The 26,594-nt window shown below is 34.4% G+C and overlaps 4 protein-coding genes across 4 annotated transcripts; 1 reads left to right on the top strand and 3 right to left on the bottom strand.

Moving 5' to 3' along the window:
- Positions 1-45: 45 nt before the first annotated feature.
- On the top strand, positions 46-4,965 carry LOC100805944 (uncharacterized). Its single transcript, XM_003553673.5, has 2 exons — positions 46-1,401; positions 2,485-4,965. Exons 1-2 carry the CDS (start codon positions 522-524, stop codon positions 4,830-4,832), a joined length of 3,228 nt encoding a protein of 1,075 aa, XP_003553721.1. The 5' UTR covers positions 46-521; the 3' UTR covers positions 4,833-4,965.
- A 3,907-nt stretch (positions 4,966-8,872) lies between these two features.
- LOC100777061 (putative protease Do-like 14) lies at positions 8,873-13,660 on the bottom strand. The gene is made up of 11 exons (XM_003554606.5): positions 13,442-13,660; positions 13,274-13,355; positions 12,924-13,034; positions 12,603-12,779; positions 12,387-12,514; positions 11,489-11,700; positions 11,221-11,302; positions 10,938-11,080; positions 10,567-10,687; positions 9,638-9,730; positions 8,873-9,252 (listed from the first exon to the last, which is right to left on the bottom strand). Exons 1-11 carry the CDS (start codon positions 13,457-13,459, stop codon positions 9,136-9,138), a joined length of 1,284 nt encoding a protein of 427 aa, XP_003554654.1. The 5' UTR covers positions 13,460-13,660; the 3' UTR covers positions 8,873-9,135.
- A 5,042-nt stretch (positions 13,661-18,702) lies between these two features.
- LOC100527768 (probable histone H2A.5) lies at positions 18,703-19,690 on the bottom strand. Its single transcript, XM_003554604.4, has 2 exons — positions 19,270-19,690; positions 18,703-19,173 (listed from the first exon to the last, which is right to left on the bottom strand). Exons 1-2 carry the CDS (start codon positions 19,462-19,464, stop codon positions 18,934-18,936), a joined length of 435 nt encoding a protein of 144 aa, XP_003554652.1. The 5' UTR covers positions 19,465-19,690; the 3' UTR covers positions 18,703-18,933.
- Positions 19,691-21,693: 2,003 nt separating this feature from the next.
- Positions 21,694-25,310, bottom strand: LOC100805407 (formin-like protein 11). The gene is made up of 4 exons (XM_006604753.4): positions 23,728-25,310; positions 23,447-23,637; positions 22,915-23,150; positions 21,694-22,510 (listed from the first exon to the last, which is right to left on the bottom strand). Exons 1-4 carry the CDS (start codon positions 24,963-24,965, stop codon positions 21,800-21,802), a joined length of 2,376 nt encoding a protein of 791 aa, XP_006604816.1. The 5' UTR covers positions 24,966-25,310; the 3' UTR covers positions 21,694-21,799.
- Positions 25,311-26,594: the final 1,284 nt, after the last annotated feature.

The following is a 26,594-nucleotide window of genomic DNA, read 5'->3' as shown; positions in this document are numbered from 1 at the left end:
ATATCTCTATACTTAAGCAAAAAAAGAAGAAGAAGAGGAAGAAATTAATATTAAGAAAGAGAAAATAGTACTAATAAAATCTCCTTTTTCCTCTTTTCAGTTTTCACTAAGGTTGCTTTAATTACAATTTTTCAAAGCAGTTCAGAGAAAAATTTTCCTTACTTGAACTTGGACACTTCATAAATCTTTAACACGTACTATGTTCTAATAAATTCTTTTAAATTAATGCCAAAAAAAAATTGGAAAAGAAATCTAAGACGAAAAAAATAGACACAAATCAAATGTAATCAGATGAGATCACGATCCCGGCGTTTGTTGCAGTCCAAACGCATCTGTCGTGTCTGGCGCGCACTCTCTGTTTATTATTAGGGTTTTGTTTTAAATCTCTTTTTTATTTTACCACCCAAAATTCCCATCTCTCTCCCCAGTCCAGGCTTAGAAATGGCACGCTCTCTCTGTTCTGCAAGTGGAATCTCTAATTTTTAGGGTTTCGTTTCGGGAATTTCTCATTTCCTTCAATAATGACCGAATTGCACTCTCATGACAATGCCGCGGTTGCTACTGATTCCAAGCCGGAGGTTTCTTCGACGGAAGAATTTAGGGTTAGTGTTTGCTCCGACGCTAACACATCATCATCCACCGTCGATACCGATAAGTTTCACGGTTTCGATAGCAAATCGCTGTTACCGGAATTTGACGAGTACGTGGCTGCTGAGAGACACGTGTCGCAGGATCTAGGGTTTGAGTTCGAGGTCGGTGACATGGTGTGGGGGAAGGTGAAGTCTCACCCGTGGTGGCCCGGGCACCTATACAACGAAGCGTTCGCGTCCCCTTCGGTGCGTCGCTCGAAGCATGAGGGCCACGTGTTGGTGGCATTCTTCGGCGATAGCAGCTACGGCTGGTTCGAACCGGAGGAGCTTATTCCGTTCGACGCGAATTTCGCGGAGAAATCGCAGCAGACGAATTCTAGGACGTTTCTTAGGGCAGTGGAGGAGGCGGTTGATGAGGCCTGCAGGAGGCGTTGGCTTGGATTGGCTTGTAGGTGTAGAAACCCTGAAAATTTTAGTGCCACCGATGTTGAAGGGTATTTTTGTGTTGATGTGGAGGATTATGAGCCAGGAGGGTTGTATTCTGATGGCCAGATTCGAAAGGCGAGGGATAGTTTCAAACCGAGTGAGACTCTTGCTTTCGTGAAGCAATTGGCGATTGCTCCGCATGATGATGACCAAGGAAGCATTGGATTCAGTAACAATAAGGCTACCCTTTCCGCTTATCGGAAGGCCGTGTTTGAGCAGTTTGATGAGACTTATGCCCAGGCTTTTGGGGTCCAGCCGATGCACGCTACTCGTCCTCAGAGTAATCCACTCGATCAGCCTGGGATTGTGAGGCACCCTCCTAGAGGTATATATAGTGTTTTCTTTCATGTTCCATGTGAGAACTAGTGGCATGTTGTATTTTGGTATCTTCATCTATGCATTGTTTTTGCCACTGTTGACAGTGAAATTTATGGCTAGATCTTTCTAGATTTCTGTGGTTAGGGAATAAAGCTGTCGAGTGGTAAATAATATCTCAGGGTTAATCCAGGCTCTTAGATGTTTTTGCCCTAGACTCTGAAGTGAAGATATGAGTGTTCTGATCTTCTTTTTTGTTTGTGATCACAAGTTCAATAAGAATATATTTGGGAGAAAGGTAGAGTAGCTCCTACTGACAAGATGATGACAGGAACTTGCCTAAGGATAAGGTGGATATGGTGACTGAGTAGACTACTAGAGGCTCTAATAAGATGGGAGAAAAGGATTAAATGGAAGATAATCAGATTAAAAGTGATAGGAAGACCATAGAAAATTTGTTGAGAAACCTAGACCTTACTCTAATGAAGCGTTTGGTATGGAAAAATGGTAAAATCTTTTTTTCTTTCCTGAGAATTATGTTTCCTAGGAATCATGAATTTTGGAAATGTTGTAATTTGTAAATGCAATTTGGTGTGCTTAAAAGATTCCTAGAATTTAGACAATGTTTCATGAACTCTTGAACATGCCTAAAGATGAATTCCCACCCCCTCCCATTTGAATGTTTTGTTGGGAACATAACATAGTTAAAGAATTCTTGACTCACTTAGTGGGACTAGCCATGGTTGTTATTATCTTAATTAATAGAAATGTTTTGAGTTCACATAGCCTTGTTAATATGACTAAGTTTTCTGTGTATCTTTGCAAAAAGTTTCATGAAAAGTGAAGCTTCCTCTAGTATAACATATTAAATATATTATGGTAACTGAGTTGTTTGCATTTTATTAGCCTTCTATTTTTCCCTCTAATTTAGGTTTACATTTTGTGAGCTCTTGTAATTTATGCCCTCACTTATATAAGGTTAGTTTATGTGGAATGGAGATCAAGTTTATTGCTATTTCTTAAGATATTCAAAGCCACTTCAAATGTTAATGCTACTTTTTTTCCCTCTGTTTTTGACAATTTTTTTTTCCAGCTCCTTTGAGTGGTCCACTGGTGATTGCTGAAGCTTTGGGTGGTGGGAAGAGCACTACCAAATCTGTTAAAGTTAAGGAGGCTTTGAAGAAGGATAGATACCTTCTTAAGCGGAGAGATGATCCTAATAACTCTGTCCAATTAGCATACAAGGAGGACAAATCTGATGCAGCGGACCGTTATGTATTTCAGAAGAGGGCTCCAGCTGTGCCTGTGGCACCTCATAATTTAGAAAAGCAAGCAGACACAGAATTTTTTAGTCATGACGGTGCTGCTTCAATTTCAGATGCTAAAGAAGATTTAATAGGTCAGGTTCAAGCAGATGACTGTGATCTTACATCTCATGCCATTTCCTCAGATGTGAAGCCCCATCTTGACAAGGGGAAGGAGCCTTCTGAAGAAGTGATCCATAGCTTTGAATGGGATAATGCTTCAAGTAAAAGCATTCTAAGCATAGATGATGAGATGTCTCAACCATCACATCTGGAGAATCAAGATTCTGTTGATGTTAAACATGACGGGAATGCAAAATTATCGGGACCATGTGAAGATTTTAAGCAAATAGAGCAGGGACTTCTGACTATTGCTAATGGAGTAAATGACATGCATCAAGTTAAGAGCGAAAATAATGTATATGGTTCGCCAGTTGAAGCAAAACATCACAAAATTAGTGCAGTGAAGAAGAAAAAAGGTCTTAAGAGACCCGCAGATGAGTTGAACTCTGAGACTTCTGCTGTTGGGGAGGAAAAGAAGAAAAAGAAAAAGAATTTAAATTTACAACCTACTTTAGGCTCTCAGGATAAACATTCTACCTTTGGGAAAATGATACACCTTTCTGGAAAATCAACAGAAAATGCTGTCTCAAGTGGTTTGGCTCCAAGAGAGGATTTTCCTGCAGAACAAGGGGAGGTGGATGTTAATGCCCGTAATTTGCTGCCCATGGATACCACAGGAAATGCTAATTTTGAATTGGTGCAACTTTTGGGAGATTTACAGGCCCTTGCTTTAAATCCTTTTCATGGTATTGAAAGAAAGATCCCTTCAGCTGTTCAGAAGTTCTTTCTGCGATTCAGGTCTCTTGTTTATCAAAAAAGCTTGTTTGTATCTCCACCAACTGAGAATGAAGCTCCTGATGTTCGTGTCACTAAACCTCCTTCCAGTGTCGGGATATCTGACAGTCCTGATGAGTATGTCAAAGCTTCACCGGTTGTAAAACCTTTGAAACATATTGTTTGGCCTGATGATCCTACAAAAGCTGGGCGGAAAAGGGCCCCCTCTGATAGGCAAGAGGAAATCGCTGCTAAGAGGTTGAAGAAAATCAAGGATATAAAGGCACTAGCTTCAGAAAAAGCAGTGACCAATCAGAAAACTTCTGAAGCCTGGCAGGAAGATGGAAAAGAATCCATGTCCCAGGCTCCATCCAAGTTAGTGAAACTAGAGTCGAACAAGAAAGTGGACTGTCCAGCTAAGGCAGTTGAGCCCACCATATTAATGATTAAATTTCCTCCTGAAACATCACTTCCATCTATTGCAGAGCTGAAGGCAAGGTTTGCTCGCTTTGGTCCAATGGATCAATCAGGTTTCCGTGTATTTTGGAATTCATCAACTTGCCGGGTTGTTTTCTTGCACAAGGTTGATGCACAGGCTGCCTATAAATATTCTGTAGGAAGTCAATCCTTATTTGGCAGTGTGGGTGTGAGGTTTTTTCTTCGAGAATTTGGGGATTCTGCACCTGAAGTCTCTGAAGCTGCCAAGGCTAGGGCGGATGATGGTGCCAACGAAACACCCCGGGTCAAGGATCCTGCAGGGATTCACCGCCAGACACTGGTATCATCACAGCAACCTCTTCTTCAACCGATCCAGCTCAAGTCCTGCCTGAAGAAATCTACAGGTGATGACTCGGGTCAGGTTACGGGTAATGGAAGTAGTAGTAAAGGAAACTCTCGTGTAAAATTCATGTTGGGTGGGGAAGAAAGTAGTAGGGGAGACCAATTAACGTCGGGTAGTAGAAACAACTTCAACAATGCTAGTTTTGCTGATGCTGGCGCACCTCCTGTTGCAACGGATTTTAATAGTAAGAACGTTCAGAAGGTCACTTTACAACCCCCGTTGCCGCCAATTCTTCCCCTTCCTACCCAGTTTATAAAATCCCCACAACATAATTTGCGTAATTCTGAATTGGCAATGGCACCCCGAAACAGCCCCAATTTTATTAACACCATTGCATCAGCAGCTACTGCAACCACAGTTGATATATCACAGCCAATGATAAACCTTTTGACCAGGTGCAGCGATATTGTGACTAACCTGACGGGTTTATTAGGCTATGTGCCTTACCATCCACTTTGACAAAAATAACTCGACAATACTCATCGAGTTGGATGAGAAGGCCCGGGGTCATGTTTGGGCCAAAAAATATCCCAGAGTGGGTTTATGTGACATTTTTTGGGCTCCAAAAATGAAATGCACTCATATTTTGTCAGTAGCATCTTATTAGCTGCCATTTCCTTTTCCTTTTTCCTATTTATTTATATATAATATTTTAGATCACTTTCGGAGGGAGGGGTGGGGTGGGGATACTCATTTTAATATATATATATCAACGTTAAGTTAACGGCAAACGGTGTTTAGTTGTGCTTGTGTAGTCCCTGACTTTTGTGTACCTGAGGCTTTGCGTTATCATTGCCCGGATTACATTCACCTTCCCCCTACGTGTGGTTTTGGTATGGGCTCCATTGCGTAAGACAATTATTACTAGCCCACTGCAAAGTAGTTTTATTCATACGAGAATAAGAGGGAGAAAGACAAGCAGCGCACCAGAGGGGGAGGAAGAGCAGATCGAGATCGTGAAAGAGAGGAAGGGAGGAACTATTAGGGGAACAGCGCAATTTGTGGTGGTCGTGAAAAAGATTATCTATAAATCTCAAAAAGAGGTCAAAATTGTTCCAAGATGGTGTAAAAAATCAACTCAGACCAATTTTCGTCGAGTGTCTTTTTGTTTAGAAAATGTATTTTAAAACAAAAAATTGAAAACTGACGACCACCCAAAATGAAACCTTGATTTTTCAAAAGGAATCAAAACTGTTTCAAAATGATTTAAAAAGCCAACTCATACCAATTTTTGCAAAAAAAATGCATTTTAAATTGAAAAACTTAAAACTGAAAATCACCCGAATGGGTCCTTGGTAAATCAAATTACGTGACTTTTATTTTAAAAAGTTATAATTTGTTTGAAATTCGAAAAATTGTTGTGCATGTGGGCTTCAGATACTGGACTTATTTTTAGTCTTTGCGTACGTAAACAATGTAGAGATTTTTGTGCATGAAATTAAAGCAAGCCAGTGATGAAACATCTAATAATTTATAAGTCAAATCAGTCGTATGCATTAATCTTGTGACTTTTTTGTTGTTATAATTGTTTGGAAAAAGAATGCATGCAAAGTAAATTTATTTGCTTTATGAATTTAATTATTATGTATTATTAGTGTAAAAAATGTATAATCATTCAATCATGTAATACTTTTAAGATAATTATTATCAAAATAAACAAAATTTATCATATAAAATAATCTGTGATTAAATAAAAATATAAAATTATTTTATATTGTTATTGCATAACCTATTTTTTCATTTGATTTTTTATCTTTGATTGAATAGATGTTTTCTTATTCTTTTTAATAATATGATGTGAAATTCACTAGGGCATGCATACATAACATAGTGTCAACAATAATAGCGTTGCATGCTAATTCCATTTAAATTATAGGAGTTTTAGGCCATTGTTGACCTTCGATGTAGTCATGAACCATTGTCCATTGATTGGTGGTGCATAGAGATATGATTTATAGCAATATACACGTGTGGAAAGAAAAAGTTAATAACATTCTTCAGTATACTCTTTACAACGAAACATTAGTAGCTAAAATTCATTAAACTTACATAATCATGCAAATTTTGTTTCCTATTTAATGAGTTTCGTATTTCACAGATGTAAGTAAATTTCAATCAGATAATAGTGTTATATAATATATTTCTAGCATTCCTCTCTAAATTCTTAAATTTCCTTATCCTCCCAATCAGCTCCTGTTAAGTAAGAATAATCTCTCAAAATATAGCCAAGCCTTAGAACGTTATTTGTTTTTAAGTTAGAAAGTCAATTCTTGCACTCTTTAATAAATAAATAAAAACATATTTCAATGAAAATATGCGATTCACACTGATTTAAATATACATCTCAATCACATTCAGTGATACAAAATGAATTTCATTAAAATTAACACTACTATTTAAACTAAAAGAGGTTTGAAATCGCCCCCAGAAGTTTTTGATTTTTTTTTGGTGTGCGTGAATTGTGGAATCACACCAAGACAACATGCTATGTTATTTCAAATATGGGCATGGTATCACATACGTAAGAGTTGCCAACAAGACTTGGTCCATCCAAAAGACTACGATAAACAAATTATAAGATAGATCTCCATTTCAAAATCATTGTCTATCTTGAAGATACTCCAAATTGAGTCAACGAGAAACTAAAGCATCACCAAATTATCCATTCAGAAAACTAGGGAACAATTGGAAAAATCACTAAAATTGAAGATAGTAAAGAATGTTTGACAATCTTTTGGCTTACACTTCATTCCCACTTCTTAACGAAACTTATAAAGCTCACAACAACAGACATGTATTGCAGAGGGATAAAAGAGATTAAGGGGATGGTGAAGTTGTTAGATTATTTTCCAGAAAGGCTCGTGTAAATTTATAGAATGACTTTAAATAAAACATGCCAAATGTGATGATTGTTAGGCTTATAATGAGAATTATTTGAGTTACTTTAGTAACTCAAATAGAATACGGCACAGGGATTCCTACAAATGTCCCGTTCAACTCAAATCTAAACATTATTAAATAATACAAACATAATTTAATTACCCATTTGATTTTTATACTTGTAATAATTTTTATTTTTCAATCCCTATAATTTAAAACATTTCATTCAGATCTTATGGTGCAATGTTTTTTACCTTTTGGTCCTCACAGTCGAAAGTGGTCTAAAACCGTTTGAAGTAAACATAGATTAAATGACTTAGTCAGTCATGCTCACTTCAAACGTTAGTTGATACTTGATATTGATGGTGTTGAAAAATACTCAAGTCTCACATCGGCTGTCTCACTCATTGAAGTGCAGCTTATATATTTATTGGACAACTTCACTTAATACTAATTGATTTTAAGATGAAATCTATCAGATGGAAATAATCAAAATGGTAAAAAAAAATGACAACTATAGGAATTCAAAGGAATGTTTTAAACTATAGGAACCAGGATTATAATTAAACTTACAAACATCTACACATATATAAGGACGGACCAGATTGGTGGGAAGAATGTAAATACTGAGGAAAGAAATCGTGCAGCTGTGGCCATGCTATGCTCTGGAAATTGTAATGGTTCAGGGACTGGCAATGCTCCTAGATATGAAGGCTCGTTTAAACAAAAGAAAATCACTTAGTTAAAAAAGGAAACAAGATTTTTCGATATAGTAAAGGCAGTGTTATGAAGGATTGAAAAAGGTTAGGTTATGTTATAACTCATAAGCTCACTGACTGTAACAATTTTTGTTATTGGAACAGAGATGGAACCAAAAGTCTCCATTGCCATAGCTCCAACCACACGGCTTCTGTTAAAATGCCAAACCATTCTCTGCCACAGGTCACAGATTCCAATTTCCAAACGAGTTTTGATTTGACATTAAGATTAGAATTAGAACTAGAATACATAAAACGTTAGTGCATCATAAATCACTTTGACTCTTTCTATTCTTAACAAATATCATTCGGTGCGGAACAGGATCCAACTGCCTTCAACAATTTCAGTCTTCACCGCTTGCATATGATTTAGGCATTCAGGTTGTTTGAGATTCTTCGTGTTTTGTTTGTTCTTTTGTTTCCAAAATTAATAATAAATATCAATTTCATTTAGATCATCCATAATCTTTCAAAAAGAAATCCATAAAAGGGAAATTTTTACTTTTGGTTCATCATGGGACCATGCTTTTAAATCCCTATATATATTCATTCAAACTGAAAAAAAATCTTGCTATATAGCCTCTTATTCAGCATTCCATGAGCCGACGGGTCCAAAATTTAGCCTCTTAGAAAACGGTAATTGGCATTTTTATTTTGCAATTAACTATCCTATTGGTTTTCATGTGAGCTTCCATGTGACCGGACTGAGAGATAAAATATAAAGTTAATTAAGAGGTTAAAAACTTGAAATAATGAAGTTTTCTTCCCTAATAATCCTTACCTCAACAACTGACATTAATCCTTTATGCACCCCTGACATAATAAAAGTAATTGTTTTCAACAGAACGTAAGATCATCAAGGATTTAATTTTCCTTTTCCATTGATTCCGCACTTAAACGTGTGGGTGCTAATTGAATATTGAATGGTTTGAATTTTGGTAAAATAGGGAAAATAATGGCAAGAATCCAACTTTGAAACAAACAAACCCTGAGATAATCAAATCACAAAAATGGTCTCCATTTCAACATTGTCACTTGCATTTGTTGTAATCAAAATTGAGCTCATCAGCAACCCAGAAATAAACGCATCACAGTTCACAGATTAAAAAAGCATCACCAGTCCTTTACACATCGAGATTGGCTTCCTCCGGGATCACAGTCAAAGTCACCAATTTATCACCCGCTCTTTTTACTAGTACCTTAATGGGCACCCCAACTTTGTCCCCTAATACTTCAATAACCTGCCATAATTTTATATCTTCGTGAAAACAGATTAATAAGCACATCATAAATCATAATGAAGAATAAATTCAAGCGTCCAGGTGCAACAAAGGTATATATAGGCTTTTCATTATAAACACAAGTTATTCGTCCAAAATATACATTACAGTATTACACGTTATTACATTAAATTTATTTACTTTTAAGTCGCTATCAACGAACTCATTTGAATCATGACTAAATTTTAGGGAACAAAGTGTTGGTAAACAAAACTTAACCAACCACTCTAAATACAAGACTTCCAAGAGACAACAAACCATAGTGTCTGTTTTGGCAACCAAGTCTTAACTCAATGACAAAATCAGAATAAAAACTAAAATAACAATATATAAAATACATCATTACCTCCTTTAATCTTTCAACAGGTCTCCCATCGAATTCAATAACAACGTCACCAGGGAAGAAACCTGCACGCTCTCCAGGGGACCTGGGAGTTACCTAACCAAAACCATTGTTTAAGTTCCCTTGTGACAAATAGCTAATTTCAAGTATTCAAATGCTTGTCTTGCATTGATGAGTGCAAAGCATATTGTCCCAGAAAAGAAACGATTATAAACTACAAAAAATTACAACATATAATCTGAATTAAGAGAAAATCAATTCACATGGAGATTTGTACATATTTGACATATTATTGCCGTATCAAAAAGTACAAGTAGTCTCTCCATTCCTTTACTTTTCCATTAACAAAATCCCATCCCCAAAACCTGTGTAAATTTTCCCTGTCTCTAATCAGTAATAACATTAAACATTGTAAGACCCTGATGGTCCTAGTGTTTTAGTGCCTCAGTTTTCTAGTTTACAATTTCTAGTTTGATAGGTTACTATTTCATTATCAGTAACTAATACCCAAATTCCACCAAACCTTTCTCTCAGTATCCATCCCTAATTGGAGGCCCAAAAAATACATGCAAGAGCCATCGCTCAAAAATGCAACTTAATACATCATACGTGTAACAAGCTTGTGGCAGTGTGAACTATGACAAAACACTATGATACTCTCTTCTTAGTAAAGCTGACATCCCAACAAAAGTAAGTGCTAGTCATAAGCCAAAGCATTACCCTCAAAGAGGGCAGAGGAAATTTCAAACTAAAATCCCTTCATTGTTATCACTAACCAGCTTTGCCAACAGTTCTAAAATCAATGTCTCAAACAAAGCATTAAGATTCCATCTAACCTTTACAGCAGCCATCCCTTTGAAAAATTACACACATAAGAACCCAAACGACCACAGAAGTAGGGTATATATAGAAAGGATCAATTAGCAACATACCATTGGTACAAGAATGCCTTTGTTGACATTAGGGAACGAAGGATCTTGCTTTTTAAGCTGCGCAATAATCATCTCATTAAGATCAAGCATCTTTAGCCCAAGCCAAGGCCGTATTACTCTCCTGAACAAACATTAAATAATGCTTATTGATTTAATCCACAATATCACAGAGCCCATCACCACAAGTATGAATTTGACAAAAATATATATAAATCAATATTTGCTTATGGAATTTTAATTATAAAAATGCAAAAAAAAAATTGTAAAAGATTTCCAAGTAATTTAAATTTCTTCTCACAAGGTAAAACATCCTCTAAAGGTCACATGTAACACAAATGGAAAGCTAACATATTTTACAACAAATAACATACCCACTTTTCTTGAAATGCTCTAAAATTTTACACACGGAATCAATTGGCACAGAAAAACTCAACCCATCCGCAGCGGCCACTTTCATGATGTTAACCCCAATAATTTCTCCATCCATGTTGACAAGAGGCCCTCCAGAATTTCCCTATAGCACAGAAGCAGATAAAAAAGTACAGGCAGACTGAACAGATATTCATGTTAATATTAGTCATTACATCACAAGCAAATCTAGTTGGGTAGCAGGGTAGGTGGGTAAATCAAGGACAGAAAAAGAGGATGGCATACCATATTAATTGCACAATCGGTTTGTAAATACTCTCTTGGCATGCCACTAAAACCCAGATCACTACTTTTGCGGTCAACACAACTGTGCAAAAAATCATACAAGAAATGAATTTTATTAGTCCAAAAGACAATCAGGAGTCTCTTACTTCCCTAAACAATCACACAGCTTTAGCTTCCAAAACGTATCATGTGAAATGGCATAACTTACAACAAAATAACAACAGCCTAAAATAGGGACAACTATTATCGCCTGATTTTTTTCCCACACCTTACAATTCCAGCAGTGACAGTATTCTGAAGAGAAAGTGGACAGCCCATGGCTATTACCCAATCCCCTGGACGTAGCCTACTTGACGAACCAAATTTAGCTTCTGGCAGTGGGGTTTCAGAATTAATCTTCAAAATAGCAACATCTGAATGCAGGTCAGCATTTATGACTTTCCCCTCAAATGTTCTTCCATCTTGCAAAGTAACTTCAATCTGTAGTACAGTTGATATATTAAGATCAACAATTAGTTGTAACTTATAAGACCTGGAAACAAGTGTCCATACTCCAGAGTCAGTCATGATTACATTGATACATGTCTGATGTCTTCATGGAGCAAAAAACTAACAAGAATGGAAAAATAATATGCCATATATACAAAAGCTTGCATACGAATAGTCTAAAATAATATTCAAGTTAAGAATATCAAGAACCAATCATTCAGCCAAGCAACTACAGCCTACAGCAAGAAGCCTACAACTTAATGCATTATACTTGAGTAATAAATCATCATATATGCATGTTAATGACCTGAAGTGTTTTTAGCAATACCAAGGTATTGCAAATAAATGAAGGAATCATTTCTATTCAGTTGTGTAGGTAATCAAAACTAAGAGAGCTACAACTTAGGAATGCCCTATTTTGTCAAAAATAGATCAACGAAGTTTCGAACCATGACCTAGAAAATTGTACCATCCAAAGCCACAAACCAAGGGCAGTAACACCTTCAACTTAACACTACATTAAACAAAACAAAAACACTATCATTCTAGCTTCAAGCTGGTTTTGTGTAAATACACTTTAGGAATATCCAACTTCAACAGGATGTCACATTTGCATCATAGAAAGGAATAACAAATCTACAAACATAATAACATATTGCCCTGGCATGTAGACAAACCTTCCCTTTGGACGAACCTCTAGTGCCTAGAAAATCAACCACAACATGAGCAGCTGTCAGGATTGTTCCATCCTTGTTGATGATTGTTCCAGAACCTATACTCTTTCCGCTAGTAATACCAAAAAAATCTACAAGGTGGATAATTAATCCTCAGAGTCAACTCAAAGGAACATGAAAATTAAAACATTAAAAGTTAAAAGATACCAATGCAGATACCTTGTGGAATTGCAATATTAACAACAGCAGGACCAACTTTAGCAGCTGCATTTGCAATAGTATCTTTGCCAAAACAATCATGTGGCTTAGACTCATCACCAGCAGCCGCAGAAGCTTCCTTAGATACACCAGACGATGGAACCGGACTAACTCTATAAGAATAGAGCAGACGCATTCCTACATGATTTCAGCTCTATATGCATTACAGACATGCACACATAGACATATATATATATATATATATATATATATATATATATATATATATATATATATATATATATATATATATACCAAGTTCAAAACAAAGTAAGGACAGACCAAATTGGTCGGGAAAAGGTGAAGGTTGAGGAGACAAATCACGCAACACAGGACATGTCAACCATAGGGAATTCTGCAATGGCTCAGGGACCCGCAATGCAACCGAAGCTCCTATGTTTGAAGCCACGTTAGCAGAACATCAATGTTACATCCAGTAAAATGCAAAAAGGCATTTTCAGTTTACTAATCAGCAACCCAATAAAGTAGCATTAATGGAAAGTGCAAAACAAGAGAATTAAAATAGTTGATCTACAAAGAACAAAGTTGATACGAGAATGCTGCAAGAGACCACATATACTGCATATTTGAAATATTACATAAACATTAAAGGGTTTTGGTTAGGAGCTCACTAAAACGAGCACTGTCATTAGAGCACAACAGAGTAGAACCAAAAGCCGCGGTCCCCACAGCTCCAAAACGCCCAAATCGTCTCTGCGACACATTCCATCTCCCATTGAGACATTACAAACGATTCAATCGGACAAATAGCCAATGCATAGAGAGAGTAGTAATCATACCAGGAAACAACAACTCATGACAGGCGAATGGTTTAATCTTTCACATCCTTTCGCCAAAACGAGAACCGAAAACAATACAAAACATGGTCCAAACCCAAAGTTAGGGTAACAAGTAAACCACCGGCCCCAATCCACGCCAAGCCCAAAAGCCCATGACCCAATAACAATGACATCTTATCATTCTTCAGACTGTTTTATTACTTTTCAAAAGGAACCACACCATAATGCAGTTGCAGATGCTCAACAGTGGAGAAAACTTTAACTCGCTTTAATTTTGTTACTAGATTTACACGTGGGTTGGTCCGCTTCGTCCGCAAATGTTTTTTTTTTTAGCATAAAAAGTTGTTTATATTTTTTTAAACAATTTTTTTTAATGAATACAAATACGTGTTTCTTTCCTGTTATTTTCTTTCTCTTAAATTTTCTGTTGTTATTTAGGCAATGTATCAACAATATAGGATAGTTGAAGTCATATCATGACTCAGAATTAATTTATTTAAAACATAAATAAAAATAACTTATAAACTTTGATAATTTTATCTTATTTAATCACAAAATTATGATAATAAATTTATTATTTTGTATAACCAATTTTTTATAAGTTATATTGGGAAAAAATTATGAATGATTTATGATAACAAAACTTTAACAAAATAAAGACTGAAAGATACGAAGTGTAATGTTTGTCATTAAAATCATTGAAGTTTAAACTTTAAAGTTTAAACGCTTCTTCTACTGTGTTTCAAACTAAAATATGTTGTTTGAATAATAATTATATATACTTCAAAATTTAATCTAAGGGTTGATTAAGATCCCAATCCTAATTACGAAGGGGCAGTTAATAACATTCGTAAATATCATTATGAGTGTAGATATATGAAACATTCATTCATAGTCATCTCTGTTTTTTTGTTTGCATTTCATAATATACTACTTTATATAAGAATGAATATTTTATATAAAAGCATGTTAAATGTTTGTTGAAACTGAAATTAAGCATAAACCACTGGAAAGTTGTTCAGATACAACAAAATATTAAACACAAATAATGTCTCCTAAAGCTAGTCAGTATCATCCCAATGCAGTTGAAGCCATATAATTGGACTGACCATTAATTTATTAAGAAATAAATGAAAATAGCTAATTTTATGTTATTCAATTATAATTAATTAATGAATAAGATGTACATAAATTATGTTGTTATTTAATCACAAAGTTATCATAATAAATTTATTATTTGTTATAACAATTTTTTAATAAATTATCCTGAGAAAAAATTATGATTGATTAATGATAAAAAAAATTTAACAAATAAAATAAAAAGTAAGAGATATGAAAAGAATAATAATAAAATATCACATAATTGTTATGAGTTATTTTATCACAACATTTAAGAGGGTTATGCACTTTTTCAATGCATGTCAATTGTAAGTCTCACCAACAAATATTTTATCCATCAATTAAGACATAGTTGATTTCTAAAAAAAAAAAAGTAGTTGATAAGAAATCAAACTTTTCAATAAAATTTCATATAAAATTTCTTATACTACTACATTATTTTATCAATAAATTATTCTAAAAGTAGTTGCAACGTTTTTTAAAACCTCTTTGAAAACTATGTTGACGGTAGAGGTCAAGCTTTTCTTGTCTTTATCATGTATTAAAACTTTTAATTCATTATTCTTGACGGTGCAACATAGACATTCTGAGAATATATACTTTGTTTCCTATATTTTTTCCAGGAATAATCACATGGTTAACTAATCTTGTAACAATTAATCTAGTCTCATTACAAAGGCCATCACTTTAATGTAAGTTTATTAACAGCATAATGGCTAATCCAACCTTAAGTTTCATAGAATGATTTGATGTGCCTATGATTTCTGATTTCTCTAAACTTAGATACTTTATATGTTCACCTATGACCATGTTAGAAATAGATAGATGAAAAGTAGATTTTAGTTTTCCATATGTTAGAAAAATAACATGGTTAAAAGTGCAAAATATGTTTTGGTGGTAACAATTAATTCAAGTGGAAATAATTTTTTTGTTGCATAACAGTTACGTGTAGAAATTGATAATAATCAAATGATGGAACTTTAAAATATTCATATATAATTGATATCTAAAACCACCAATTGGGGATAACTTGCACAGGCTATCTTTTTTTTTTTTTTCGTTTCTTCTATCTTAGATGGGACAAAAAGAGAATGCCATTTTAACTATGACAAAACCACTACAGTGCACACTAAGCAAGCGCCACCACACGTGGTCTACACCTCCTCCAATTTAACAGTGACAAAACCACTCCAGTGCATAGTAAGCAAGAAAGCCTCCGTGACCTTTGTGCTTTGATAATTTTCTATTTTAAACCAAAAAGCCATAAAACAAAAAAGCTAACCCGTGTCATCAAATAAAGTGAGGGGAAAAAACGTAATCTTCCTAGACTACTCATTTATATTAATGTAACTAAAAAGACATATTTGACAAATAATAATAATTTCTTGAAAAAAATTAAATAAACATAATGAAAAGAAATATCAATGGACGTAAATTTGACAGTTATTTTAGGTGGCTTGATCTAACTCACCTGCACTCATTGAAAAGTGGGAAGTAATTATTTAAATTATGTGAAGGCGGACTCACTATTCAAAGTATGAAAAGTTGGAAAGACAGCTAGAATGCACGCGTGTAATGTAATAAAAATAACCATGAATATGCATTAATTAATATTTATAAAAGCTGAAAAGTTCGTCAAAAATGATTATTAATATGTAAATGTAACTGAAAAGACATATTTGACATATAATAATAACTTATTCGAAAAAGTAAATAAGCATAATGAAAATAAATATCAATGCATGTAAATTTGATGGTTATTTTAAGCGGCTTGATGTAACTGCGTTGAAGTCATTGGGAAGTGGAAAATAAATTTTCAAATTATGTCAAGGCGGACTCACTATTCAAAGTATGAGAAGTTAAGAAAGTAGGTAAAATGCACACATGTAATGTAATAAAAATAACAATGAATATGCATTAATTAATATTTATAGAAGCTAGAAACTTTACCAAAGATGATCATTAATATGTAAATGCAACTGAAAAAATAGATAGGCAAATAAGTAAATAAGCAAAATTTTCAAAGTATAGAAAGTTGAAAAGATAGGTACAATGCACGGGTGTAATGTAATAAAAATAACAATGGATATGCATTAATTAATATTTATAAAAGTTGAAAAGTCTGTCAAAGATGATCATTAATATGTAAATATAATTGAAAAAACATATTTGACAGATAATAATAACTTCTTGAAAAAAGTAAATAAGCATAATGAAAAGAAATATCACCCATTAGAAGGTAAGTTGTGGGGATCACTAAGTTTTGCCTCAACACAAAAACATATGATTCATGCAAATTCCACATTAAAATCTAACTAAAATTTATAAAAACCAGCAAAGGAAAATCTAATACAACAAAATGCACATTACCAATTATCATATTCATAGGTATGAACGCACTTATGCAGCAAACCTTTCAAACCCCTTTAGATTAAGCTAGAGAAAGAAGCTTACAACCTCAAAAATCAAACGCATAGATCAAAATAAAATTTTAAAAACAGACTAAACCACGTACCTGTTGGCAAGACCATTGACAACTACTTTAGGGAGTTATCAACAATTCCCAAGTTTTCTTCCCTAATCCTTTTTATTTATTTTTTGATAAACAAATGAAAAAACTATAAAAGAACACAAAATATGGTTTCAGAACAGAAATCGAGAGCCGAGAATTGAAAAGGGTAATTAATCGCAAACCTTGATTTAGAGATCGTTATAGGAGGGGAGATTGATTGAAGATGTTTCTGGAAATAAGGGGCTTAAACTGAGCGTTGAGTTTCGTTTATATTGGTGGCTTTCACTTCTTGACATTAAGTGAATATATGAACCAAGTAGCCAATATCTTAGCATTTGAGTAAAGCCTTCAAAACCTAACATTAAGTATTCATTCACCCCCAAACACATCATTGTACAGAATAACCTCAAAAAAGGATAAAAACTTTTCAAAACTTATATTTGAAGCATAAGGCTCACTTAGACATCTTCTAAGACATAGGAAATTTTAGCATTTAGTCTTGTCATCGCAACATAAAAAAGGGCCTTCAGCTAGAGCCTACATGATAACAATAATTAAACAAAACCAAAAAAATAACACAAACTAAGAGAGAGTAGAAAGAAGACATGTGCTTGTTTAAAACTTCATTTTTTTGCTCCACTCAACAAAGTAGCAATTTATTTTGTGTTTGTTAAAAAAAAATTGAAATTTAGGGATAAAAATATTGAATCTTAAGTACCCATGAATCTGTTTCAGTTAATCTCTGCACTTGTTTAAAAAAATTAAAATTTTTGGGGTAAAAATGTTGAATCTCAAGTACCCATGAAGATTGAAAATTACAAAGTCAAAATAGAAAGTAAAGACTTGCAAGTAGTAGAAAAGACATCAGGAACCTCAAAGATGATGACTTTCTTGTAGTCAAAGCTCCCCTAGACAAACATAAGAAATCTCAACATTCACTCTTGTTATCACAACATTAAAAAGGACCTCCAACTAGAGCCTACATAATAATAATAAAAATAATAATTAAACAAAACTAAAAAAATAACACAAACTAAGAGAGAGTAGAAAGAAGACTTGTGCTTGTTTAAAACTTCATTTGTTTGCCCTACTCAATAAAACAACAATTTATTTTTTGTGCTTGTTTAAAAAAATTGAAATTTAAGGATAAAAATGTTGAATCTCAAGTACCCACATAATCCAAATATAAATAAAAAAAAAGAGAAAAAAATAGAAGAAGTAAGGAAGAAAGAAGCAACCAAAATCCTATAACAGAAGCAGAAAGGCTCCACATGAGACATGAGAGAGAAACTCAAACACAAAAAATAATTTCATGAGAAAAACACTTGTCAATAAACAAAAATTAATTCAAATTTTTTAAAATCCCTACTTTGCCAACTATAGGAGTACACAAGTCGAACAAAGAAGTGAGGATAAAAATGTATTTTCATTAAACTACTCCTTTATATTAGACATATCAGACTTGACAATAATGCCCAGAATAATTTTTAATGATAGAAATCCATACAATTGACAATTGGTCATATCCCTTACATTGCAAGTAAGCCACCACTTAAAGGCTTAAACAATAAATTTAGCAGGATACAAACGCAGCAAGTTAGATAATAAATTAATAAATAAAACCGGCAAGTAAATGAAAAAGGCTTCTTCCATACACGAATTGGCAACCCACTACATTTAACATCATATTCAGCCATCGATGGGGTGACCAAAAAAAGCAAAAAAGCGAACACCTGGCGCTAAATTACACCATCATATTTCACCTAACCTAAGAACTATATATATATATATGGTAATGTTACCAACCCCTACCCCCAAAAAATAAAAATAAAAAACGATAAGCCTTTACAAAATGAAACTTCTATTTCTTCTTAGGAGATTTGGGGGACTTAGGAGTAGAGGACTTCTCAGAAGGCGCAGTGGTACTCTTCTTAGGCAACAAAACCGGGTTAATGTTCGGCAACACTCCACCGCTAGCAATAGTCACACCTTGAAGCAGTTTCCCCAGCTCATCATCATTCCTCACCGCCAGCAACACGTGCCTAGGGTTAATCCTATTCTTCTTGTTGTCACGTGCAGCGTTCCCGGCCAGCTCCAACACCTGCATTTCGAAAATTCCACCGTAAGCATTGATTAATTTGATATAATTTAACTGTTAACGAGAAGAGGATGAATCGAATCGTGAAATTATCATTACTTCTGCGGCGAGATATTCGAGAACGGCGGCGAGATAAATGGGAGCGCCGGTGCCAAGGCGGCGAGAGTAACGGCCTTTCTTCAAGTACCTGGCGACGCGGCTGACGGGGAATTGGAGGCCAGCTTTGATGGATTTGGAAACGGACTTCTTCCTGTCACCTCTTCTTCCAGCAGCGCCTTTGGGTGGGGCTTCCATTGCAGATCCGAGAAACGAGCGAAACGGTTTGTTTCGGAGGAAATGCGAGAAACCAGTTTTGCTTTTTCTATTTCTTTCAATGTTTTTGTAGCAGTGTAAGCCGAATGAGAGGGAACGTGGGATAAATACTACGAGGATATGACAAATGCTAGATATCCCGGTTGTCTCTAGGGGCGGATCGGACGGCTGGGATCGTGCCACGCTGGCGATCCGTGGCTTTCAGATTCTACAGCCTAGAGGATGTTGTTGAAGCTGCTTTGATTGCATCATTGGATGATTAATCGGACGGCTGCATGTTTTGCCACGCTGGCAATCCGTGTGTTTGCGTTTGTGGGATCCGACGGTGTTTTTTCCTATTGGCTAAATACGGAATCACATTTGCATAGATGAAGGAAATCGGATGGTTAACAATTATTTTTAAAATCGCTCCATTTGCATAATGCCAACTGCTTTTGTATTGTTGTTATCCACACCTTTAGGCGTATGGTAAGGGAAAAACTGAGTTTTATGGGAATCTTCATTTAAGAATCTAAGTTTCTTATATGTTTAGTATCAGTTTTAAAAAAATTACTACATTAAAAATATCATTTTATATTAATATGATAAATAATTAAAAAAACAAATAAAAATATCAATGAAACTCTTCAATTTCTAAAAAAATTATCAAAATATTTTCTATAGTCAAACAAATTCTTGTTTATATGAAACATGATTTTTATAATTCATAATTTTCCGACATAAAAAAACTTTTCTTTCTCCTATCAAGTATCAAACACCTCCTTCCGCGTTTCCATTAAAAATAAAAATCATCTAACACAGATCCGAAATAATCCAAATTAAAAATTAAAAATCAAACTAAACCAATACTTTTTAATTTAATTTAATTGGTTTATGGTTAAACCATGCCATTTGATTTAATTTGTGGTTGGTGTCACTGGAACCAAATCACATCGAACATAACCACAATTATCTCACGTTATAGTAGTAAAATTTATAGTTATATATAATAATTTATAATATTTATATTATTTATTTTAATACTTTTATTTCTTTATTTTGATAATAAAAACTAGAAGGTCCATACTATTAATTTAATGTTTCTAAAAAAATATTATTTCAAAAATGACAATCACCTATTTTCTTTTTATCTATTTCATGACATTTTTATGGTAATGCTTTAATAATTATTAGAAAAACAAAGATTATTCAAACTAAATAAATCTTAATTAATTAATTATAATTAACATTGAGTACTATAAAATATCATGTACGATATTGATAAAAGAAGTCCTGCAGAAAACCATGTAATGTTTCTTGTTGAGAATCTGAGAGTTTATGATTTTGTTTTACCTTTCACTGTTATGGTTGATGTAACATTGAAATTGTTTATTTGAAAGATTATATTTTTCCCCCTAATTTAAGGGATTACAAAAATATAATTAAATCATTTTGATATATATATTTATACGACTAAATTAGTTTTGTTCTCCTCTAATTTATTTTTTACGTTTAAATAGTTGTTTCATTTTTTTTATTCTATTTCATCATTTAATTTTTAAAATTAATTCAATTTAGTCCTTTATTTTTTATTATCAATTTGGTTTCCTAATTTTTAAAATCAGTTTAATTTAGTTTCAATGTCTAAATTAATTTAAGTGGTCTTGTCATTTAAATATGATCTTTTTCATCTAAATATATGTTTTGTGATAGTTTAAAATCTATTATTAAATGATTTTAAATAATCATAAAATATGTTTTATTAATACAGTTTGATTCAAGATAGGATCCAATTGAATCGATTTTAAAAATTAGTGAACTAAATCGAACCTAAAAAATAGATTAGAGGATCAATAAACTAATTTAACCTATATGTATACATATACTAATTTTTTTGAAAAATGAGTAAAAACTAAAAAGTTATGACTAATAATATAGAAACATTTCCTAAACCTTTTTTTATCACATCATATCACCTTATTTGTATCTATTTTTTTCTTATTAAGTGTCATTTATTGTTGGGATGAACATTGATGATTTTTCAAATAATATATAAGTAAACACTCCATTAACATTATATCTTATTTTTCATAGACAAATATTAATGGTTAGTTTTATTATTTATTATGTATTCATAACAATTTTTTCTCTTCTTATTACATCATATCATTTATCATCCTTATATATATATTTTTTCTCTAATGCCACGCCAGCTATTGTTTGGGTTGTGCATTGATAATTTTCATATATACACGCACATTCCTAAACATGATGTTTACATTCAAATGATCAAATTGTAACCATGATTCGAAAACATTTAAACACACAACGAGATTCTCTACTCTATCCGAATGGTGCGAGGTGATTTCGTAGACCTTTTAAGCTCATTGCAAACGTTATCTACCATCTCCAGAAAGTCCCTCACGATCACAAAGATTCGAAGTGGATTCGACTCTTCTTTACTCACATCCCCATGAAAATACTCAGTTATTTCTTTGACACGAGCCATGACTCTCCCTTCATCTCCTTGCAAGTCCCGTACCTTTCTCTCTGCATAATTCAAAAACCACTTCATAGAAATGACAAAGCTCTCACTCTTTTCATCCTCACACAACAGACCCTTTACTAGGTTCTCCATGTTAGCCACTCCACTTGATAGGTTTGAGATGGAACTTGCAAGAACATCCAAGTCAATTGTAGCTGTCTTCTTAACATTGCATAACTCGGCACTCAGACCAGAAACAAGTTCTAGTCCTATTCTCTTATAATCTTCTTCCTTCTCTTCTTCTGTTCTGTTTTCACTTGTTTTCCCCATGATCCTCTCTGAAGCTTTGATTCCTTCTGAGCGAACAATCTCCTGAACAAAGAAATGGAGCAAGGTGGTTTTACCATCTGTTCCTTTAACATCAGCTAGCTTCAGAAGGGCGTCGAGTTTGAAGGCTCTGGCACCTCCCCTGATTGTTCCAACGTTCATGCGATTTCCTGTTTTGAGCACTGCTTCGAGCAATTTCAAGAAGAACCTGCTTGACCTTAGTTCCTTGCACGCTTCCTGGTGTCACAAAAACCACAATGTGGTAAATGAAAAAAAGAGTTCTAGCAATACACTCTCTGACACAAGAAATTATTGTTTAGTCTGGATCAAAATTCATGTAGTACATAACGAGTTTTTCGATTTACGAAAAGAGTTAATAAAACTCACATAAAAATTGACTCAGACCAGTCACTGATTATACAATAATTTCTTCTCGAACACACTTCTTTTAAGTTATAACACATTATATGTGGTTAAAATTTCACGAGTGAGGATTTGTTAAACAAGAAGTAAGACCTACATGACTACATCGTTTGGTGATTTTTAATAAATTTCTGTCAATAACAAAAACTATGCAACGAGCTGCTTTCAAAGGGTGTTAAATTGTTCTTTCAAAGGGTGTTAAATTGTTCAGTGGCTACCTCTAGCGTTGAAAAAGAGTTTCTGAGGTGAACTACTTCATCTTCGAAAGTCTCTCTGTAAAGCATGGCTTCCACTCGTTGAAAGGCAAATGGTACGCTAAGCATTGCTCTCACAAACTTTTCAGCAGACCCTAGTTCATTGATATCTGCTTTGTAGCTTAAGAGCTTAGCCTCTTCTTCCTTCGTGGGTACCATTTTCACCAGTGCCTCTAGTTGTTCCAAAGACAAGCCTTTCCCTGCACTTTTTTTCCAATTATTTAATATTCGACTTAGCAACATTAATTAATTCTATCATTAACTTTATGCTTAGCATATATATAGTTTAAATGAGCATGCATGTTGTGTTGGCGAAAACATTAGTGGTCAGAACATAAATTATAATTGCATATTTAATTTTGAGTGTGTGATGCTAAATCTTTTCGAGTTTGAGGACTATTATCATTTCTAACGCAGACATCGAATAAGAATGTTCCTTCCAGTTTTTTTTTTTTTTTTTTAATGTCGGCAAATGTTTATAATATAGGACCTTTACCTAGTATCAGGGCTTCGCATATTTGTTCAGCTGTGGTATTTAGAGCTTTCGAGAGAATTGCTATGTTTTGAAACCGTTTTGGCTCAAGTACATGCTTGCTTGGAGACGGGGTTTTGCTCTTGGTTTCGTCGTTCTTCATTGAGTTTTGTAAATTGTAGCCAAAGAGTGACTCGATCATTACCTCGTCCAACCTGGTTGAAATTCATCATGTGCTTAAACTGTGAAATTAAAGCAGATAGAGAGCAGATATTAAATTGTTAAAATTTTGAGAAAAAACTTACTCAAATGAGCTTGTTCGTAGCTTATCCCACACCATTGTTCGATCTGGCGTGGCTCTTACTTTGTCCCAGTGAAGTGGTTTGAGTTTTGGCAGTGGAGAACTTCCACCCTTACCTTGAGGAAGTGGAGAAGGTGGAGTTTTGATTGCACTGTTAATGTTTCCTTTCAAAAATGGAGGTGGACACGGTGGGGGAGGAATGCTAGGTTGACAAGTTTCAAGCTTCTTTTGCTCTTCCTGTTTTGGAATGCATGGTGATTGTGACTGGTTTGGTTTTACCTTTGTAGTTGAATTCTGAGGGGAGCAAGGAAATTGATTTGTTGAAGAGATTGAATTTCTAGGAGAGAGAGACAGTGTTTCTGTTTCACTTATTGATGAATGTGTATCAAAACACGAATGAAAACTTTCGCTGTCTGATGAAAGGCTATGGCATCCTTGAAGAACAGTTTTCTCTCCAGAGGAAGCTTTGCCACCACCATCATATTCCAAATCCTCATGGACAGAGAGAATTTCCTTTGTGGAAGAACTACTAGTGCTAACCTTGTCATATTCTTCTCGATGCAACACTTTCTTCTCATAAATTGTGCGTTGTTGTGAACAATGGCTTGAAGTGCTGCTATTTTGTGTTCCACAAGTTTGTTTCAAACAAGTGAGATAAATCAGATCAGGGGCAGAGTTTAAACTCACATTGCTTGATGGATTTTGGTACGTAGACGTACCTCCTGTTCTTTCGTTCTTACTGAAGAGTGGCATTGTCCTATTGGGTTTCCTTTTCTGATTTCTGAATTTCTTGCAAACACATACACACCCAAGTGCACAAATTAAGGTAGCAACTCCACCAGGTACTACAACAGCTACTAGTGTTGTTCTTTTTGCCCTGCCTCTATCTTTTTGTAGAATCTTGTGAAGTGGCATGTTCCTATGTGGGTGATAGGAATGAGGTTGCACATGCAGCTCCGGAGCCGGAACCGGAGCCTCAGCTTCGGTGTTGGGTGACAGAGAAGGTGAGAGGGACTCAAAGTCAGAGTTAGCAACCTTATAGCATGGCCTTCTTGTGTTGAACATGTTGAGTCCAAGCAAAAGTCTGAAGTTTTCCACAATGGGAGTTTGCTTGTTGTCATTCTCATCCATTCCTGAGATTTTCTCAATCTGATTTTCATTTCCTGCTGCATTTTGCAATGTTAGGAATATCAATATGGTAATGATGAATATCATGCTGTGAGCCTGAGAATCAAGACCCATTTTCTGTCAACCAAAAGTTCTCTCTCTCAAGACATCAATGCACCTTTTCCCTCTTTAAAATCTGTTTTTTTTTTTCTTTTTGTTCCATTTACTTTTTCTAGGAGGGAAAACAAGACTTGTTATTTGGGTGAAGAAGATCCAGAACTGTATCTTTAATGCTACTCCAAGGAATCCCTGAATCTGGTAGTTGTTGTTGTATTGCTCCTTCTTTACTTCCTAATTAGGGAACTCAATCCCTTCTCAGTTCTCACCATAATCAATTCAACCCTATATATCCACAACATAACAGTACTGTTAATGCATAACAGTGTGAAAACCTTCCCACTGGACCACTACCTTGACTTAATGCTTTTGTCTTGTTTTTTTTTTTAAAGCTATTTTGTCATAAAGTAAATGGGAGCTACTCACTAATTCTCTTGCTCGTCGTGATCAAACACCGTGGCCTACTCTCTTTTTCTTAGTGTTAAATTCAGGATCAAAAAAGTACAATACCTGATAATTTGAGTCATGATCATTGCAGTTGGATAAAGATTTTTAGTAGCTGAAAAGTCATGTAATCTAAACAACGTAGAAGTGGACAGTGGGTCCCGTTTGGTTGGGGCTTGGCTAACTCTCTACGGGTGATTCTACTACATTTCTCCATCCAACCCATTAAAGATGAGAGATGAGCCACGTGGGGGACCAGCAGTCCTAAACTTCCTCATGTGAATGTGACCATCATGTTAATTTAGGAGGGAAACTATTGCATATATTGAAGGCGAATAACAAGGTCTTGAATAGAGACTTGTTCATAATCACAATATTTTATTAATGATTTCACTATCAAACCGTTTATTTCTTGTTGTTTTCTTGGTTCTAAGTATGCTATCTATGATCTGTTAAGAGGGATGTCGATTTTTTTGACCATTAGAGGAATGGGATTAGATCGAGGAAGAAAAGGAAAGGGGGTTGAAAGTGTCACATTAACAATAGGATGCACACCTATGGCTATGGATAATGATCTGGTTTTGACAGCTGCTTGCCTGCTACCTAAAACCTTATGTATGTCGCATTCCCAATCTGTGTTGCAATTGCATTCAAGAGGGCAATTCAATTGTGTCAGGCTGAATTGATATCATTTAGACACAACACAAAAGCTTAACCTTTTCTTTCTTTTTAATTATTTTTTAAACCCATGAGCTAACTCTTGACATAATGTTAGTGCTGTAACGTCAGATGAGATTTAAGAATTTCTCCGAGTTTTCTTTCTGATGGTGCAATTCTTTAAGAACTTAAAATAAGTCGTATAATTGTCTCAATTTTTAAGAACTGTTAAGAACATCTAAATTTTCTCATTTTTTGGTCTTATGATATCACATGAGATTTAAGAATTTCAACAAGTTTTCTTTCTACGTAGGGGTGCAATTTTTAAAAACTTAAAATAGGTCCTACGTTAAGGACTGATGCAAAACATTAAGGATTTACACACAAATAAACTTAGTTTACATTAATTTGATGTTATTTATTTAAAACAACTAAATTTTTTCACCATAAATAAAAACTATAATGATTATAATGTTATCATATCATCTTAGTATATATTAAATTTAATGCTTACTGTATATTGTAACACCAACTAGTCTTGAAGAA

This window comes from Glycine max, chromosome 19 (assembly GCF_000004515.6).
Source record: "Glycine max cultivar Williams 82 chromosome 19, Glycine_max_v4.0, whole genome shotgun sequence".
Classification (NCBI taxonomy): Eukaryota; Viridiplantae; Streptophyta; class Magnoliopsida; order Fabales; family Fabaceae; genus Glycine; species Glycine max.
The sequence above is the reverse complement of the archived record's forward strand: the minus strand, read 5'-3'. Positions and strand labels throughout refer to the sequence as shown.

Bases quoted from the DNA above. Each gene is read 5' to 3' on its own strand.
- LOC100777061 (XM_003554606.5), bottom strand. The intron at 11,701-12,386 runs GTTTGTCTACAT...ACTGTACTACAG, and splicing joins GAGGTTCGTCCAAAGGGAAG to ATTGAAGTTACTTTGCAAGA. The intron at 11,081-11,220 runs GTATGCCATCCT...TCTGTGCTATAG, and splicing joins CCGATTGTGCAATTAATATG to GGAAATTCTGGAGGGCCTCT.
- LOC100805944 (XM_003553673.5), top strand. From the start codon at position 522: ATGACCGAATTGCACTCTCATGACAATGCCGCGGTTGCTACTGATTCC. The intron at 1,402-2,484 runs GTATATATAGTG...TTTTTTTTCCAG, and splicing joins TGTGAGGCACCCTCCTAGAG to CTCCTTTGAGTGGTCCACTG.
- LOC100805407 (XM_006604753.4), bottom strand. From the start codon at position 24,965: ATGGGTCTTGATTCTCAGGCTCACAGCATGATATTCATCATTACCATA. The intron at 23,638-23,727 runs GTAAGTTTTTTC...AATTTCAACCAG, and splicing joins CTACGAACAAGCTCATTTGA to GTTGGACGAGGTAATGATCG. The intron at 22,511-22,914 runs GTAGCCACTGAA...TTGTGACACCAG, and splicing joins ACTCTTTTTCAACGCTAGAG to GAAGCGTGCAAGGAACTAAG.
- LOC100527768 (XM_003554604.4), bottom strand. From the start codon at position 19,464: ATGGAAGCCCCACCCAAAGGCGCTGCTGGAAGAAGAGGTGACAGGAAG. The intron at 19,174-19,269 runs GTAATGATAATT...TTCGAAATGCAG, and splicing joins TCGAATATCTCGCCGCAGAA to GTGTTGGAGCTGGCCGGGAA.